Source organism: Otolemur garnettii, unplaced genomic scaffold, assembly GCF_000181295.1.
Source record: "Otolemur garnettii isolate 467f Iridium unplaced genomic scaffold, OtoGar3 scaffold00081, whole genome shotgun sequence".
NCBI lineage: Eukaryota > Metazoa > Chordata > Mammalia > Primates > Galagidae > Otolemur > Otolemur garnettii.
Window position 1 is genome coordinate 1,994,493 of NW_003852476.1, and position 20,729 is coordinate 2,015,221.

General features: G+C 34.3%; 1 protein-coding gene across 1 annotated transcript in view; it reads right to left on the reverse strand.

Moving 5' to 3' along the window:
- Nucleotides 1–20,729, reverse strand: part of EXOC5 (exocyst complex component 5) — a 71,278-nt gene that overhangs the window by 31,870 nt on the left and 18,679 nt on the right. Inside the window, exons 2-7 of the mRNA XM_003794405.3 lie at nucleotides 13,689–13,783; nucleotides 12,783–12,930; nucleotides 10,262–10,456; nucleotides 6,068–6,132; nucleotides 2,520–2,548; nucleotides 1,093–1,202 (exon numbers count right to left, since the gene is read on the reverse strand). Of these exons, the coding sequence (XP_003794453.1) occupies nucleotides 1,093–1,202; nucleotides 2,520–2,548; nucleotides 6,068–6,132; nucleotides 10,262–10,456; nucleotides 12,783–12,930; nucleotides 13,689–13,783 (642 nt within the window). The remainder of the gene's footprint in view (nucleotides 1–1,092; nucleotides 1,203–2,519; nucleotides 2,549–6,067; nucleotides 6,133–10,261; nucleotides 10,457–12,782; nucleotides 12,931–13,688; nucleotides 13,784–20,729) is intronic.

Below are 20,729 nucleotides of genomic sequence, written 5' to 3' on the forward strand. Positions count from 1 at the left end.
TTTGGTGCCAATAACAAACATAGTGTTTACGGCTCCAGTCACATGTACCGTGAGGCTGGAGGGTTTGAACCTTGCTCAGGCCAGCTAAACAACAATGACAACTGCAATAAAAACATAGCCAGGCACTGTGGTGGGTGCCTGAAGTCCCAGCTACTTGAGAGGCTGAGGCAAGAGAATTGCTTAAGCCAAGAGTTTGAGGTTGTTGTGAGCTGTGATGCTGCAGCACTTTACTGAGGGTGACACAGTGAGACTCTGTCGTAAAAAAAAAAAAAAATAGGAAGAAAAAAGAGAATCTAGACAGAACTATATATAACTACTTGTCTGAAAATCTGCATTTAAAATTGAATCTACTTTAATAAAATGTGTTTAAAACAAACTAATCTGACATATTGAGCTCCATTATGATCAGATTTTTACCTGTTAACAGATCATACATAAAAACAAGTAAGGTAAGCAATAGGAAGTGTATCATTATCACTCTAGAGCCATTCTCAATACTCATTCAAATGTTACCAAAATGAAAATAACAAACAATTTCTCATTTCCTATTCTGATAGAAATACGAAGAAACAGATTGAATGAAGAACTATTTGAGCACTTTCTTTGCAGAAATACACCCCTACACAGGGATTCTTTCCCCAATTCAAATTCCAGAAAACCAGTCCATAACATAACATTTCTTTTCATTGCCTTCTCAGATGCCTTGAACTTTTTTTAAGTCTTTTCCTAGTCACACTCCATCTACTCTCTGGTGCCTACATTCCATCAGATACTTATGGTCAAGTTTTTTTGCTTTTGATCTATTTCCTAACATGTTTGACTGAAAAAAATACATTAAAAAGGAAGAAGGAAGATAATGTGATTTATAAAACTATAAAAAAATTCACTGATCTATTAGTATTTATGAAAATTATCACTGTGATATAGTTATACAACTAAAAAGGATAATCTTATATATTATAGAAAAAAGAATACATTATTAAAAATAAATACAAATTAAATAAATAATAAATAAAAATAATACATTTACATTGGAGTTATAAAATCCCCATAACTAAAAAGTAATCTTCATTTTAAATTTTTACTATTTACCTTAAAATGAAGTAAAACTGCTGCTACTTCTCTCATTCTGGAGATCTCACCTCTTCTTTGAGCACTGGTAAACTCTTGAATCAGTTGGCATTCTAAATCATGATATTTACCTAAAAATAAAGTCATTCAGCTATACTGAGGCATATAAAGTGTCCAACTTATTTAAGAGTATTCAATTACTTACAAATATAATAACTATGTATCTCACTTTCTTTTGAAAGAATTATAAAAACAACATGAGATCAGAAGCAGTGGTTCTAGCCCTCTAGAACTATGCACTGTGGTACATATATGAATCTGTTTTTTTAAGACATAAAAAAACTTCCAAAGTAGTAAACAGGTGTGCTCAAAGGGTTTCTTTGCCATTTATTGCTGTTACTTAAACCAGCAGCTGAATGAAAAAAATCTTCCAGATGTCACTTCTGATAGCAACAAAAAGAAAAATCTTTATCACAAAACTATGGAAAGGGTGAAGAAGACTACAGAGATGAAGAGGACTCTATTTACCAGAGCTTAGACGTCTCCACCACAAACTATGGTGGATTGAATAACAAATTTCATTTTAAGATAATATGTGGTATTCACTACATTCTTGAGGCTACTATGGCTCTTCATGAACACCTGAACTTCAGACTACCTATAGTAATCAAAAATATTCCCAGGATATCCAACTATCTGTGTAACCCTTATTCTAAGACTTTTGGAATCAGGTGATTGTTTGATAGACCCCTGTACCAAAGACCACTATATTGTACCAAGGTACAAATACAGTGGTCTTTCCAGAAATCTAGAATGATCTAGCCTAAAACACAATTTAAGACTGGCAAAAATTAAATCATGTAAGAAATTAAGCTGGTACTGAAATAAAATCTTAACTTTTTAAAAAAAAGATGCATATTCAGAAATATACATATGGGTACAAAACAATTTCTAATATAAATATATTAGAAGGCTAAGGTCTGCCTATTTGTGTAGTATGCTATCAATTACAGTAGAACCTCCATAGTCGATACCCCCCTACATTGACCACCTTCTTAAGTTAACGTAAATTTCACAGACCATGAAACATGTACACATGTACATATCAGTGTAGCAGGCCTAGTTCCATACATTGACTACCTCTGTACATTGACCAGTTTGTTACACTCCCTTGGGTGATGAACTTACAGAGGTTCTATTTTTAAGTAAATAAAAACAGGAGAACTATACACTGTAGACAGTGTACATATGACTTATGCCTTACGCATACATATCCATAGATTATTCTGGAAGAATACTCAAGCAATGGGTAATGGTTTTTCAGGAAAGGAGAACCAAACTCAGGGATTGGATGAGAGTAAGATATTGTTCCTACTTTCTCTCCTTTTGCTGTTTTAGTTTTCTTTACTTATTAAAAAACAAAATTAAATAACTGGAACCACACTTACTTGCAATTTTGGATTTTACTTCTGAAAACCTGAAAGATAAAAACCAATACTGTATGTTTATTAGTTGTGACAAAAACACTCTGGCAATGTAAGATCTGACAAAAAATAAAATAGAATAGGATACATGAGAATCTTCTGTACCATCTTTATGATTTTTCTATAAATATAAAACTACTGTAAAATCAAAAGATTATAAAAAAAAAAAGAAAAAGAAAAAGCCAGACGAGAATATACTGACAGAAAGCATACCAGCAGACAAAACTGAATTTAGCTAATTCAGATGGGATAGCTGTTACTCATTGAGAAAATTCACATTCCCTTTTCAGAAGTGGGAAGAATTCCACATAGGGTACCAACAACCCAGATAGTTCTAAAACTGAGATATCGTTCCTATTCATATTCACTAGCATTTTAAATTTACTTATTTATCTGTCCCCCATCCTACTGGCATTTTTTAAAAATAAAGTTAATTAGTACGCATGTATGTATGAATATATGTATTCATTTGTTTGACCCTATTGCCCAAGCTAGAGTATAGTGGCACAATCACAGCTCACTGCAACTTCAAACTCCTGGACTTAAGCAATCCGCCTGCCTCAGCCACCTGAGTAACTAGATCTACAGAAGTGCACTGTTTATGTCTGACTAAATGTTTCATTTTTTTGTAGAGATAGGGTCTCACTGTGTTGGTCAGGTGGGTCTTGAATAATTGATCATCCCACTTTGGCCTCCCAAAGTGCATGAACTACAGATATGAGCCACTGCACCTGGCAAGTTCCATTATTATTATTTAAAAGAAAAGGATGATAAAATAATTTTCTGTATGATAATGACACAGTAATTATAAGTGATAATGATATAATAATAACTATTATTTAAAACATAAAAGCCATGATAAAACCTTAAAATGATTAATGATAAAATAAAATATACAAATAAATTATTTTAAAATTAGAAAAATATTGACTCAGTGCCTGTGGCTTAAAGTGGCTAAGGTGCCAGCCACATACACCTAGGCTGGCAGGTTCAAATCTAGCCTGGGCCCACCAAACAACAATGACGGCTGCAACCAAAAAATAGCTGGGCATTATGGTGGACGCCTGTGATCCCAGCCACTTGAGAGCCTGAGACAAGAAAATTGCTTAAGCCCAGAAGTTGGAGGTTGCTGTGAGCAGTGATGCCATGGCACTCTACCCAGGGCAACAGCTTGAGGCTCTGTCTCAAAAAAAAAAAAAAAAAAAATTAGAAAAATAAAAGAAGCCATAAAAAGGACCCAGTATTATGCCCAGCAATCATTAGATCTTTATGAATCTAAAAACTAATATACCATACTTTAGTATTCTTCAAATCTCATATAAAAAGGGAATGCTGAGTATGAAAATCAATGTTCTAAGATTCTATGCAATTGTCTGAAGAGAAACGAGAGTGGCTGATAAAAGAGATGCTGAAGACAAAGAAGGAAATAAATTTTTAGAGTGGCATGCAAAAATGATTTATCAAAGTCATGGTAGATCACAAAATGTATAAAAGGCTATATTGATCTGTGTGGAAAAAAAAATAAACCTAATTAAGTCTCAGAGGATATTCAACTCCGAGCTTGGTGGAAAGGCTAAAACAGAACTATAACAGCAGTATGTACACAGGGTGGAAAAGAGTATATGCATGCTGTTCCAGAGGAAAAGAATAAAAGGCACAGAGGGGTGAGGAATGTAGCTACTTACTACCATGAACCTACTTTGAGCTAGACACTTTTTTTTTTTGAGACAAAGTCTCACTGTCTTGCCCCCAGTAGAGTGCTATTGGCATCACAGCTCACAGCAACTTCAAACTCTTGGGCTCAAGTGATCCTCTTATCTCAGCCTCCCCGATAGGTGGGACTACAGGTGCCTACCACAATGCCTGGTTATTTTTAGAGACAGGATCTCACACTTGCTCAAGCTGATGTTGAATTCCAAAGTTCAAGCAATCTACCCATCTCGGCCTCCCAGAGTGCCGGGGTTTACAGGCATGAGCCACTGTGCCCAGCCTGAGCTAGACATTTTACTTATTTAAGAAAATAGTCCAACTGTAAAAAGAGAGGATGGTTTTTGATGAATGATTTCAAAAATTATTACAGTAGGCTTGGCACCTACGGCTCAGCAGTTAGGGCGCCAGCCACATACCCTGGGGCTGACAGCTTCAAACCAGCCATAGCCCGGGGCTGGCAGGTTCGGGCCTGCCAAACAACAATAACAACAATAACAACAACAAAAATAATTGGGCATTGCTGTGGGTGCCTGTAGTCCCAGCTACTTGGGAGGCTGAAGCAAGAGAATTGCTTAAGCCCAAGAATTTGAAGTTGCTATGAGCTGTGATACCACGGCACTCTACCAAGGGCAACAAAGGGAGACTGTCTCAAAAAAAAAAATATTACAGTAAATTAAATCACAATTTAGGGCTAGTAGATTAATAATAATACCTAAAGAATGACCAGTGATCATTACTGCTAAACCTTTGTATAATCACAGAGTTAAGAGTAAAATAGATACATTTTTAAGGGAAATTCATATGTTTGGGAGATAACAGATATGGTCAGGCATAGGACTCAAGCCTATAATCCTAACACTCTGAGAGGCCAAGGAGAAAGAATCCCTTGCGCTCAAGAGTTTCAGATCAGCCTGAGCAAGAGTTAGACCTCCATCTCTACTAAAAGTGGAAAAACTAGTCAGGTGTTGTGGCAAGCACCTTTAGTCCCAGCTACTTAGGAGGCTGAGGCAAGAGGATCTCTTGAGCCCAAGAGTTTGAGGTTGCTGTAAGCTATGATGCCATGGCACCTTAGGGCAACAGTGTGAGACCATGTCTCAAAAAAATAACAATACATTATCTGTTATATTGAAAGTCCTATTTCTTTCAGATATTCACATTGATGAAGTTCTACTAGCATGAGTTTAATAGAGTCTGACATTCCAGAAACTAGAGGAAATTATGAAAAAATTTCCTTCTCAGTAAAGTTTATTTTTAGATGAAATCAAATTTAGTGATGGCCTAACTCCTGTCATTTAAAACAGGGGTTCTTGAAGTCTCTAGGAAGGATTCTGAGGATATAGAGTCTAGAATTCCATGAAATTATATACCACAGTCCATGTATATCTTAATTTTTTGAGGAAATGTTACAGCTTTCAACAGCTTTTCAAAGATATCCAAGACCCCCAAAAGCTTAAGAACTTTCATCAGAAATAGAAAAAACAGCTAGATAGCCCCATGCTTAAACTCCTCCCTACCTGGTTCTCAAGGTTCTAAACATGAAAATTCAAAATTTTACTTCAGTTTCACAATTCTCCATCAAATGTTTTGTTCAAGACAAAGGACTGAAATTACTTGAAGGCATACTGTTAAATTCAGATATTAAGAGTAGACCATGTTTTCTCAATAAACTATTTTATACTGTATATTGTACAAAGGAGGTGCTCATGAATTCTGTTTTAATAGGCAAAGAAAACCATGTAGGAAAAAATGCAATTTTATTCTACAAATTATAGCTTATATCCAATGTTGAGAAATAAACTTGCCTATCAAAAGGTAACTCCTGGGCGATTAGGTGCAACTTCTGAATGATGTCAGCTGCCTCTTTTATCTATTAAAAAGTAAATAAAAGCTATTAAAAAAACTCATACATATCAAAAAATTATATATTTGAAAACAGTAATATCTCAATATGCCTGCCCACAGTCCCTTCACCAAACAATTTTCTTTTAAAAATCTGTAACAAATAAAACTTTATGAACAACAGGAATACATTTGGAATACATTTTATTTGTCACCAATAATGAGTCAATAAATCACAAACATGTATCTTTCTGGCAGTAAATCTGGCAATTTTTGAATACCACAATCCTTCCCAGTGAAACCTGTAGTTCAGGTTTATTCTGAAAAAATTCAAATCATTGCTTGCTGAAAGGCCACATATAAATCTCTTCTTTTAAATTTATGAACCCAAAAAGGATAAACAAGATTTATGAAAATAATTGAAGACATACCTCTGTATATATCTCACTTAACGCTAAATGAATTAAACAACTAAAAGCATGTTGTTTAATGACCATATAAATTTAGAACATTTGTTCTAAAAGCAAAGATTAAGTTTAATATAAAGTCCCCTAAATGAACTATAGCAGAGTAATTCCTTAGTTCCACAATTAAGGAATTTAGGCAAGGGACCTGTAATTCTCTAAATGCAGGTATCTGTGCTTATTTATACCATTGTGCAGAGGAGTTAGAGAATTTTTATTTTTTCTTTAAATTTCAAATTAGTACTGAGTTTTATTTAGGCATAACTTTTAGCTGATTTTATGGTAACTTATTTTCTTTTACATTCAAAAGGGAGACTGTCATAAACATAAAGAAAAAACTAAGAACATTAATATAGATTTTTCTAAGTACTCATGTGAATTCTGGCAAACAACTGTGAATAACAACAGAGACTGTTCCTACTTCTTGCTCCAAATGATAGCGAATATAGCATTTCTTCTTCGCTTACCTTCTCTTTCCTAGCTAGCAGGTCACTGTCATTTTCAACTACCACATACTAATACTACCCTGCTACATATGGGCACAGGTATCAGTGCAGTATCTCTTTACCATACCTTTTAGTCATACTAGCAAAGTTTGTCATGTTATCCTTACTAATAACCACTATAGAAAGAATACATCAGGCATACAGCTGGTTCTATGTTTCCATCAGGAAACATAGTTTATTCTTCTTTTTAGAGATAGAAGTCCTCATTGTGTGCTGTTTCCAAGCTTTGCTTAATATAGTAAGTAGTACAATAAATAATACCTGCTTTTATTCCATTCTAATTATTTTGTGGAAATTGTTTGAAGCAAAAGTAGCTCTTAAGGTTACAAAATACTGCAGTCAATCAGTTAAATTATACTACAATACTGTACAAAAAGTACAAAAGCTGTCAAAAGCACAATCTAATAATTTGCTTACATCTGTTACTGGTATTTGGGTAAGGCAAGAGAGTACCCACTCTAACAGTGTTAGAGATAATCAGAATCATCAGGCACTATCCACATGACGAATCAGCTGACATTCTAGGAAGAGAAACAACCAACATACACATAAGGATGGAGATAAACATAAAATAAGGTTTGGGTTTTTGTTCCAAGAAAGAAAGTTTTTCAGGAAAAAAGCAAAGATTAAAAAATAAAAAATAACAAGGGAACAATAAGAAAAAAGAATACGATGTGTTAAAATTTTATTCAATTATATTTCCTCCCACAATCCCAGCTCTCTCTAGCTATGTGAGTGGTTTTCCTTTTCTTTCCATTGGGAGGTGACTGGCACAGATTTGAGTAACTGAGATAGTCAGATGTTTATCCAATAATTGGCAATCTAATGCCATATAAGAGTTCCTAATTATGGTTAACTCAGATGAAACCAATTCAAAAAGAATGATTCTCAATTATTAAACAGTAACCCGAAACTTGTGGGAAAGAAAAAAAGTGGGAGAGAAGAAAATAACAGAATAATTGGGAAAGGGGAAATAAAGTATAAGAAAATAGGCAACGTAGGAGATAAAAGAAAAAGGGATATAGATGAGAGTAAAGCAAAAGAAAAATAATCCTAAATACTGTTAATCTATACTTGTTTCTCAAAAATTACAGATGGCTGACTAACCAAGTGAATGAAAGAGCAAGAACATAAATTTTTTTTCTTTCAATTAAAACCTTAAAAATTAAGAGACAACAGTTTACACCAAGGACTATACAATTACTTGAGGATAATTAAAAAAACAAAAGTATAAAAAACATAATTTTGTGATTCAAAACATAACAACCACAAACTCTACAAATCAGGTTAAAAATATGTAAAAGCAACTTTAAAATATTTATTTTTCTCTGATTCTAAATGACTACCTCAAGCTGCATTCAAATAAAAAGGCCAACTCAAACTGGGTAAGATATCTGCATTTTGTTTCTAACAGAACATAAGTAAGCTACACAATTAAATAGGTACAACCTAGTTAATCCAAGGTAGCTGACTTCAAGTATATACAATTTTTTATATACAAAAAAGAACTTCTTATAACATGTTCATAACAAATAAATACACTCACAATATGTTCTAAATGTATGTTTATATTTAGAAAATTTAAAAAGAAAAAGAAATAAAACAGTCCACAAAATATCCTGAAAACCAGTTTGGTGTTCAAGCCTTATATATACTCATACAAAACTCACATAGATAAAAGCTAGGTTGTGCCAGTATTTCACAGCTTTTCTGTATCACATTTTTCTTAATGATAATCTTACCAGTTTTACTTTATAGTATAAATATATATTTCTAAAACCCATTCTTTAAAATATTGCCTTTAGAGGAATTATCATATTATACATGTTACCATTTTTCAAAGCTCTGTAAAAATAATAAATTCTATAATTTTATACAGTTCAACTCACCAAAAATGTATTGCTTAGTTAAAAGTGAACTTAGCTTTTAACATCTCACTATCTGAGATAGTCTATGGAGCAAATCTGGAATAATTCAGGGAGACAACATTCAACATGTAAGTGGATAGTGTTACTATGTACATATACAATCTATAAGTGCATTTTTTATATGCATTTTAATTTTTCCCCTTTGAGGGGAAGTAAATCACCTTTTTTTTTCTTTTTTTTGTCTTACTATGTCTTGCTGTAGTATCACAGCTCACAGCAACCTCAAACTCCTGGACTTAAGTGATTCTCCTGCCTCAGCCTCCCAAGTAGCTGGGACTACAGCTGCCCACCACAATGCTCCGCCATTTCTTGGTTGCAGTTGTCATTGTTATTCAGCAGGCCTGGGATGTGCTCAAACTCGCCAACCCAGTTGTATGTGGCTGGTGCCCCACTCACTGAGCTACAGGCACCAAGCCTAAATTACCTTCTTTAAAGATGGTATAGCAAGCAATAGACCAGAATTAAGTAACCAGTGTTATGAAAAAGATAAACATAAACAATCAATTCCTCGTGGTCCAAACTGCTTTAATTTTTTTTTAATTTCAGATTAATATGAAGGTACAAACGATTATGTTACAACGTTTGTATTTGTTAGATAAAGTCCCTGCTGTAGCTGTGCCCCTTACCCATGAAATGTGCCACATACACTTACACTGTGCCTGTTAGGTGGGAGCACAGTTATCCCCTCCCTCTTCCCCCCCCACCTTCCTTTTCCCCCTCCTCCTGAATTTGAATTGAGTTTTTCTCTTATGTGGGTGTGTACTAGATTATCTACACTGGATACTTTCTTTTCCATTCTTTTGACTTTACTAAGAAGAATGTGTTTTGCTTTAATTCTTTATAAGAGATCTTTATTCAAATAATAAAAAGTAGAAGTTCTAAATTCCTTTACAGAAAGATACTTCACTTTGTCAATGATTTAGGTCAGACCATCCTACCACCAACCAATGGACCGTAACTATTCAAAGACTACAGAAATTCAGTTAAAATTAAAAGTCAGTTATGGTAAAGAAATACTTACAAACATAGTTACCTCAGTATTTCTAAGCTACACATGATTTCATGAAATACTAAGCAACCCACTTAAGATTTTATCAGCAATCTATAGGCAATTGTATTATATTTCAGGACAATATAAACTTTTAATAAGTCACTACTCAATGATTTGATGTCAGACTCTGAAAAGCAAATACTATAGCTCATAATTAGGGCATTGTTATGAATACTGTGATTTGCTTTTATCCTCTGATAGTGCTTACCTTTTCAGAATTTGTAAAAACATCAGATTTCAATTCTCCATCAAGAAACTCATTAAAGTATTTCATCAGTTTCTGAGCCTCCACTGCACGCTGCCTGGGTGTGTTTACCCCCTCCAACTGGTCTCCAAGGTGACAGACTTTGGTTGCTACATAGCTAATGTGTTCATCTAGTTCTTGGAAATGTTGAAAGGCAACCTGGGAAAAATGTACATAAGCACAAAATACATTTAGAGAACTCAGTTTATAATTTAATATACATCAAAATTAAACTACCACTCTCATCACTGCCCTCAAAGATAACAAAGAAGTTACATAATCTATAAAATTCTGCTCATTAACATGAAATGATCTCAAAACCTGTTAACTAACTTACAAAGTTCTAATGAATTAACTATTAAAATATTTATTCTAAATACATTTGCTAAGATAATCATCAAAAAAGCAAAAGCAAAGCTACTTATTAAACATCTTGTTTAACAAAGAACATGGCACCATTTAGTCCTAAATAAATAATCCTGAAAACAATGAACTAAGTAGAAAAAGGTCTAGACATCTAAAAAAAAACTCTCTTGCAATTAAAGTGAAAAAAACAAATGTGTGTCAGTAGTAATAGACTGATCAAAACTGAATATTTAACATTTATTTTAAAAATTTCAGAAGTAATGCTAACATTATATACAGTGTCCATAAAATTTGTGCAATTCAAACTGCTATGTATACCCTGTATAAAATAAAACTGTTCTTTTCCAGTTTTTGAAACAGAAAAGACTGCTGGCAATTATCCTACCATAACAAAAGTTTATTACTTCCGAGAATACCCTTTCCCTTCTCCCAGGGTATACTGCTTATGCTGTGGTAGATAAAAATGGTGTGCCTTATGAATGCTTTATAATTTCTAATAGCAGAACTGCTGATAATCTAGTATGGTACTTTTGTTTTAACCTTAAATTAAGAGAAGAGAAAAGTAAATGTAAACATATACTGAGGACTGTACTCGACACTGTTCTAAACATTTTACTTGTATTTACTTATATGATCCTCTTGTGAACCCATTTTACAAATGAAATAACTAAAGCACAGAGAAGTTAAACTGCTTGAGATTACACAGTTTAATTCAAACTCAGGCAACTGGCTTCAGGGTTGATTAGTTTAACTATTAATACTATATATTACCCAAGAGAAAACTGCTTTAAAAGGATCTAGAAATTGTCACCTTAATTACTTAAAAACACATTCCCTTATAAAATCTGGGTACAGTGGCTACTGCCTATAATCCTACCAGTCTAGTAGGCAGAAGTGGATGTCAAGGCAGGTAGATCCCTTTAGCTCAGGAGTTCTAAGCCAGCCTGAGTAAAAACAAGACCCCATCTCTTAAAATATAGCCAGGCATTGTTGTGGGTGCCTGTAGTCCCAGCTACTCGGGAGGCTGAGGCAGGGAAGATCTTGTGAGCCCAAGAGTTTGAGGTTGCTGTGAGCTATGATGCCACAGCACTCTACCAAGGGCTACAAAGTAAGACTGCCTCTAAAAAAAAAAAATTAGCCAGGCATTGTGATAGTTGTCTGTAGTCCTAGCTACTCAAAAGGCTGAGGCAAGATCACTTGAGCCCAGGAGTTTGAGGTTGCTATGAGCTATTGATGCCATTGCACTCTACCCAGGGCTACAGAGTAAGACTATCTCCAAAAAAAAAATTTACTTCCTTAATTAAAGAATTTCGTACAGCCACATATGCTTAAATGAAGAAATTTACATAACTGAAATTTTAGCAGAAATTAGTTTGCTAATCCCTAACACTGAAAAACTAAAAGCTCCTAGGAGGCAGCAAAGCTAAACAATACCCTTTAAACTACACTAAGAAAGGGAATCAAATTCCAGATCAGGCCCAGCCTATGAAAGGGATTCAGAAGTTCCAGATTAAGTCCAGGATCTAAGGGTGACTAAGCTTGGCCTACTTAGCCTGAAGACCATCCTGTGGTTTGGTTTTACTCTAAAATAAACAGAAAAGAGTTCTGTGTCTGCTTTTCTCATAGGGACACTAGAATTCTCACTGGGGCACATACCTCATGACTTCTGTGGAACTTCCTTGACTAGATTTTCTCTACGTGAAAAATCTGATCCAGGCAATAGCTGGTCTTGTATTACTTTGTTTTATGATTAAAGAGAATACAAATGACTACCTAAATATCCAAGCTAATAAAGAGTCCTTAAACATACAGGTCCACTGACATATCATTCTTGAAAGTTTGCCCTGTTACAGAGGAAGCAAGAACCACACTGAATTGGATACACCCCAAACTAAGAAAGGAATATTGTGATCCCAAACTAATACTCTGTAGAAAGAATGCCAAAAGTACTTGATAACAACTCATTAACATTTTATCCCACAGGATGGGAGTGGTAGAGAGAAACCTGCACAGTTACTACCATTTGACTAGATCTTTTTTAAGGGCTTAAAACTGGAAGGAAGTAAAGGTATTATTATACAGCCTACATAAGTCAATCATTGTTTAGCTAAATATTTACCTGATTGCTTTTCTGAAGCTCTTGTACCTTCTTTGCAAATTCTTTGGCTTCTTTCTGACATTGTTGCTCTAGCTTCTCTACTTTCTTTTGAATCCGTTCATCCATTATCTGAAGTTCTTGAATATGATTTACAAATTCTTCTAATAATCTAATAGCATAAAATTAAAATATGTATCAATCTATTATTAATCATTAAGAACAGAGGACTTATAAAGAAAGTCTTAAGAGTTCCCTCAGCTTGAAATGATCGTGTTAATTTTCTCTACAGCATCTTGTCAGGAATTTCTTCAATCAAAAGATTAAATCTTTCTGTAACTTCATTACTTCCTCAGAGCTTTGACCAGACCACATAGCTTTAAAACAAACATAATGACATTTGAAAATATCGCCAATCTTTATTGACTTTTCAGTGGATTATCACTGAGGTGAATGAAAATCTCACCCAGAATCCTCATTAAACCCACAGAATAAAAACAAATTTTATAGCCGATTTAAAACAGTCGAGAAGGTAAACATACTATGTAAAAAGTATAGTGCATTCCAGAGTTCTGACTTTCTGTTCCCCCCAATTTATGATTATATCTAAAAAAAAATTCAAGTATTTTTAAGAAGTATAATCAATCCTTTCTAATTTATTACTAATTGAAAAAAATATTACATTCTTATACTCAATAAGGGCTCTCCCCTCATAAACAGTGTTTCTTTAGAAGAAATACATGTAAAAACTCAAACTTCTAACTCTCTGTTGGATTATTCGTTATCTTTTATTAGATTATTTGTTATCTTTACTGTTAACTAAAATCCCTTTACAGGAATATTGACATGATTCCCAACAGTTACCTCTATTTGACCCAAATTTGTACCAGACTGACTCGAGGAAAAAAAAAATAGTATGTTTCACACCACCTTTTAGGATCAAAAGCTTCAGGTCCTCCTCTAGAGCCTCCTCCTGGGGTTCTCCATACGAGACGCTCAATATACTCATCTGCCACAAAAGGCTCCTGGTTTATAAAAATAAATATGTTTTAATGAAGTTTCATTGCTTAATATCACTAGTCTGTGAGACCTTCAAATGGAATTAAACTACTATATAAATATGTCTATATTATTAAAATTTACAAAATTTTTAATTAAAAACAATAAATGAAACAAAATGCTTAATAAGAATTAGAATTTGACATATTAGAACAGTATTAGTGACAGTTATAACAACACCAGCAAGCAAAGGACAATTTTTAGGAATCTTTTAGAAAAAAATTTAGAAAACAATTTTTAGAAAAAATAAAAATGACCAAAAAACCATGAAAAAACTGTACAGTCTTAGTAATAGTCAAATAAGATCAAGTTGTCATTATTTCTTAACTTCAAAAACTAAGGAAGTTTTTTTAAAATTATAATGAGCAATGAAACAAAAAGTAAGCTAAAATTTATACTCTATTGTTAGAAATGTCAACAGGTATAACCCTTTTGGAAAACAATTGGTAAAATCAACAGTATTACAAATGCTCATATGGTAACTCCACTTTTAAAATTCCAAGGGAAAAGCAGACATGAACACAATTTTTGCAGAATGTTCACTAAATATTATGTACAATACTGAAAAAAATATTTACATAAATAGTCAACAGAACTACAACTCACAAATCATGGTAAACTTACAGGATGAAAGCCTATGTTTCTATTATAATAATGCAAAAATTTAGAAATGAGAAAAAATGCTAACGTATCTGACGAAAAAAGCAGAATATAAAATTTTCTACATTTTCTCCCCCCAAAAGCATTATCACTTGTTCTCTTTACACTTTTTTTAAAGCATTATTTTAACAAAAAGTAAAGGATATTAGAAGGCCCAACCAAGAAAACGAACATTCAAATGTTCACCTATATTTCTTGACTAATTTACACACTAGCTGGCATACTTTCCATCTAAGCACAATGATATGGTATCATGAAAATGGCTATCATATACTACCTCCTACTCAGCATACAACTTAAACTGGTAGGGTAGTATTTGCCGATGATTCCAGTTTGGACTGTTATATTTATGAATTTCCTCCTTAAATTTTTACATATATAAAATGATAACCTGTTTGAAAATTAAGTCCTAAGTAGTCCTTACAAAGCAAAAATTTGGTCACCCTGAAATGCATACTATAAACTCATTTAGCAACATGGCATCATTTAAGATCTCACTTTTGTTGACACAAAATAGGCAATTTATATATGTAAATTAAGAATTATTAATATAATATCCAGCCACATACACCTAAGGTGGCGGGTTTGAATCCCCAGCCCGGGCCCGCCAAACAACAATGATGGCTGCAACCAAAAAAAATGGCCCGGCGTTGTGGCGGGCGCCTGTGGTCCCAGCTACTTGGGAGGCGGAGGCAGAAGACTCACTTGAGCCCAGGAGTTGGAGGTTGCTGTGAGCTGTGATGCCACAGCACTCTACCCAGGGGGACAGCTTGAGGCTCCGTCTCAAAAAAAAAAAAAAAAAAATATATATATATATAATATATAAAAATTGAAAAATACTAACTCAACACAAACAATGGAAATTTTGTTTAGGGCTACTTAGAACTTTAGAAACTAAGCTACTGAAAATTTTTAGAAAACCTGACAAGAAATACGCCTAAAGAATGAGATGGTGATGTTAGCTAAATTTGTTTATGTGTTTACTATGTATGTGGCAGGCATGCACCCAGCACTTTATATACTTTGTCACATTAAATATGTAATATAAGAAAGTCTATGAGGTAGGTAGGTTCTGTTAATATTGATTAACTTTACACATGTGAAATTAGGTGATAAAATGAAGTTATTTAATTCAAGATCATCATATAGACTTACCTGATTCCCAAGGCATAACTCTTTACTGATAAAATCAAGAGCTTTTTCTTTAAAGAGGGATCAATTACTTTAGCAAGTAATCAGGACTTCCAAAAAGTTCACAATACTTCCATTAAATGTAATTTTATATAGTAATCATGTTCCTTCTATCCTTTTGTTTTTGGTATACATGTTTGTGTAAATAATAACCTTAGTTCATATGTACCACTAATCTCATTTATTATTTAGTATAATTCTTAATTTGATAGGTTATATTATTCATCAATTTTAATGTAGTTTTATTAAATGCTATACATCCAAAAACTAATAAATCAACAAGTAAATATTATAGACATAGTAAAAAATAATGAAGCATTTCTTCAAAGTATTTTCAATTGTGTTCCCTCATTCAACAAACATTGAGGGCCAACCATGTACTAGAAACTATTCTAAATACCAGCAAATAGTAAACAAGATGGAAACAAGATGCTCCTCTGAATCTAATAGAGGAGAGTGACAGACAAATAAGCAGAAAAATGATAAGGTAATAAGAACCATGAAGAAAACTAAAGAGAATACAGAGATGGGTAAGAGTGGGATTATTTTTGATACAGTCATCAGGCAAAGACTTTTTAAGAAAATAAATTTTAAGCAAAAAACTATCTGCAGCTAAGTAGCCAACTGGGGAAGGAATACTCTAAGCACAGGGACCAGTCATAGGAAGCAAACAACCACAAGAGGCCAGTATGACTGGAGTGAGTAAATGGGAGAATCGCTGTGGATACAGCAAACAGAAGCATGAGAATCCAGAGTTTGCACCGAAGTTTTATAAGGTGTACTATGACATAGACCCTGTTAGTGACTGAAGAAAAAGCCAGGTTCCCAAGAGGAAGGTACCTGCAATTTGCTGGCAAATACGTACAATAATAATTCTTCTATTCCTTCTTTCAAAAAGAGCTGTAACAATTTACTTTAATACACTAAGGAAAGGGGAACATACTTAAAACATTTTGAAATCCGTTGGATACAGGGTCCTAGTTAATACTGGTACTTAACTGACCCAAAGCATCATGAAATCTGTGAGAACATACGGTGGCCAAGTAATAAACAGAGTCCCATCCAAGATCTAGCACAGCATAGTCCAAGGGTTTCATGAGCCCACCTAGTGGCCATTTCCATGGTCTACAAACACATACCAGGAAAAAACACACTCAGTGGCTGATGCAAGTCCAATACTGACTGGGTTCCTGGACTATACTATAAGAGCTATTATAGTGAGAAAGCCCAAACACAAGTCTCTAAAACTGCCCCTGTCTAATCAAGGTAGTTTATCATGAGGGATGGCAAAAATTAATGCCACCCGCTAGGGAACTAAAGCAGAGGTCTGCAATTTTTTCCTTAAAGGACCAGACAGCAAATGTTTCAGACTTGCAGATCATCAACTCTCTGATGCAACAGTTCTACTTTGCCATTGTGGTACACAGACAATAGACAATTTTAAAATAAGCATGGCTATGTATCAATAAAACTTTAAAAACAGAAAATGTTGTTTTCTAAAAATGATGAAAATGATGGAGAGGTAGTAACAAAATTTGTCTCCCCACCTAGATAGTGGTTATACTGGCTGAATCGGTCTAATGTAACTATTTTGGACCTCTGTAGTCTATGGAAGGCTTAGACAATAAAATGTGATTAATTTCAGTCCATTTCAGCACAGTAGCAACTACCCAGGCTCCATGCCAGCCCTGTAGCAGACAGCTGTGTACATAATCCTGAAACAATCTGCAGTTTGTGAAAGCCAGAGTAGGGAAAAAGGACCCTGTCCTGCAAATATCAGGGATCTGTGCTCTGATCCCTAATTGCTGCTTCTGATCAGAGAGGTATAAAGCGGCTTGTGGCCTTTGTTGTTGGGCCTCCCTCCATTTTTGCAAGACCCTCTCCCTCTGGATGGAGGGAATGTCACAGTATTTATTTTTTTATTTCTGGTTAATGTGAGGGTACAAACAACTAGGTTACAATGTTTGCATTTGTTAGGCAGAGTTCCTCTTGTAGTTGTGTCCCACTGTCAGAAGATTTACAGTGCTAGCACCTGTTTTTTTTTTTTTATCATTTCCCTTCATTTTTCCCTTTCACCTCTTTTATAAGTCAGATATTAAAACTGGAACATTCAAAAGCAATTGCATATATGGGGGAAAGTAAAAAATGATATACATGCCCAGGGATATACACAGGCTCAGATAAGAGCTGAAAAGATCTTAAGTTTATGATCGCGGCATAGAGACAGCCTACAACAGTTAACACACACACAAACAAAAATAAGCAAACCCTGGGAAAAGGGAAGAATCTCATTTCCAGAATTACCACATTATTAGATCCAAATGTCCAATTTTCAACAACAAAAAAGTCACAGGCATAGAAACACACAGGAAACACAGCCTAGTCAAAGGAAAAAACATAACTTCCCCTAAGAAAAACCTGATGATAGATCTTTTACTCAGAAGACTTCAAAACTACCTTAAAGATGTTCAAACAATCAAATAAGATGATGGAACTACCAATAAAGAGACACAAAACTTAAAAAGAAACCAAAAAAAAAATTTTAAAGCTACAAAGTATAATTAACTGATATGAAAAAAATTACTAGAGGGATTCAAAGGCACATTTGAGCAAGCAGAAGAAAGAATCAGCAAACTTGAAGGTAGGACAATGGAAATTACTGACTGAGAAAAAGAAGTACTGAAGACAAGTGAACAGATAAACAGATCAACAGCAGACTATGGAAATCCCAGGAAAAGAGGAAAAGAAACCATAAGAATGTGGGTCAGTGGGCAGGGCGCCAGCCCCATATACCGAGGGGGTAGGTTCAAACCAGGCCCCAGCAAACTGCAACAAAAAAATAGCCTGACATTGTGGTGGGCGTCTGTAGTCCCAGCTACTTGGAAGGCTGAGGCAAGAGAATCACTTAAGCCCAGGAGTTCGAGGTTGCCATCAGCCGTGATGCCACGGCACTATACCGAGGGCGATATAGTGAGACTCTGTCTCTAAAAAAATAAAAACTAAAAAAAAACCTTAGCAAATTTGGAAAAAAAGACATACTATAAACACACAAGAAACTCAACAGAATCCAAGTAACACGCAAGAAACTCAACAGAATCCAAGTAAATGAATTCAAAGATACACACACCAAGACACAATATAATCAAACTTTCCAAAGACAAACAGCAAGAATAGTAAAAGCAGCATGGAAGAGGTTACTTGACACATACAAGGAGATTCTCTGTAAGATTATTAGCAGTTTTCTCATTAGAAGCTTTGGAGACCAGAGGCAGAAGGCCAATAAATTCAGTTGCTAAAAAGTAAAGGTAAAAAAAAGAAAACCTGTCAGCTAAGAATTTATATCCAACAAAAATGTTCCTCAAAAGTTAGTGAGAAATTAAGATACTCCTAGATAAACAAAAGGTAAAAGAGTTCATTATAACTAGACCTGCCCTGCAAGAGAAGCTCAAAGGAGTCCTGAAGGGTGAAATGAAAGGATACCAAAGAACTACACAAAGACATTAAAAAAAAAAAGAAGAAGAAGATTTAATAAAAGTAAATACAAAGGCAATTATAAAAGCTAGTATTATTACAATGGTTTGTAACTGCACTTTTGTCCTACGTGATTTAAAAGACTAAAAAGAATTACTAGTCTAAAAGCTAGTATTATTGTAACTTTGGCTTTAACACCACATTTTGTTTTGTACATAATTTATAAGAGACTAATGCATTTCCAACAATTATTAGTTTATGTTTTGGGATATACAAGGTAGAAAGATGTAATTCTGTGACATCAACAAGCAAAAGGGGGGATGGAGCGGTTAAAGGAGCACAGTTTTTCTATGTTATTAAAGGTGTCACTACAAAAAATAAACCTAATACAAAAGATAATAACACAGAAAATTAAAGACAAAAAGGCTACATAGATGGCATATAAAAAATAACAAAAATTACAAAATTCTTCATCAGTAATTACTTTAAATGTATATAGATTAAACTCTACAGCTAAAAGACAAGAAATCAGCAAAATAGATGAAAACACATGATCCAACTATATACTGCCCACAGGAGAATTACTTTAGATCCAAGACACAAGCGGACTGAAAGTGAAAGGATGGAAAAAAAATATTCCACACAAACAGCAACCAAGAGCAGAGGAGCTATACCAATATCACACAAAATAGACTTTAAATCAAGAAAAACAGGTATTATACAGGCTGTCCCAAAGTTGCTACATATAGGGAACACGGGAAACTGAAGCTAAATGTATGTTTATTTACAAAAATGTTCAAAATATGTACAAAATACTCTCTATGTGTCAGCCACCTTTTCTTTCTTTTTTTTTTTTTTGAGACAGAGTCTCAAGCTATCGCCCTGGGTAGAGTGCCATGGCATCACAGCTCACAGCAATCTTAAACTCTTGAACTTAAGCAGTTCTCTTGCTTCAGCCTCCCAAGCAGCTTGGACTACAGGGACCCCCCACAACACCCAGCTATTTTTGTTGTTGTTGTTGTTGCAGTTGCCATTGTAATTTTAGCTGGTCCAGGCTGGGTTGGAACTCACAAGCCTCAGTGTAAGCGGCTGGTGCCCTACCCACTGAGCTATGGACGCCACCCATATCAGCCACCTCTTAGTAAAATTTTATAAGACGACTGAATCAGTAATAAAAAAAAATCTCTCAGCAAAGAAAAGCCCTGGACCTGACTGGTGAATTCACTAAACATTCAAAAAGCTAACACCAACCCTTCTCAAACTTTTCCCAAAAATTGAGGAGGAAGAAATACTTCCTAACTCATTTCACAAGGCCAGCATTACCCTGATATCAAAGTCAGACAAAGACTCTACAAGAAAGCTACAGATTAATATCATTTTATGAACACTGATGCAGAAATCCTCAACAAAATACTAGCAAACCAAAGTCAGCAGCACATTAAATATATGTAATATATATACATATATCTTATATACAGGATAGACAATAGGAGAAAATATCTGCAAACTATACATCTGATAAGGAGTTTAATAATCAAAGAACTCAATTCCCTGGCAAGAAAATAAATAACCCAAATAAAAAACTGAAAA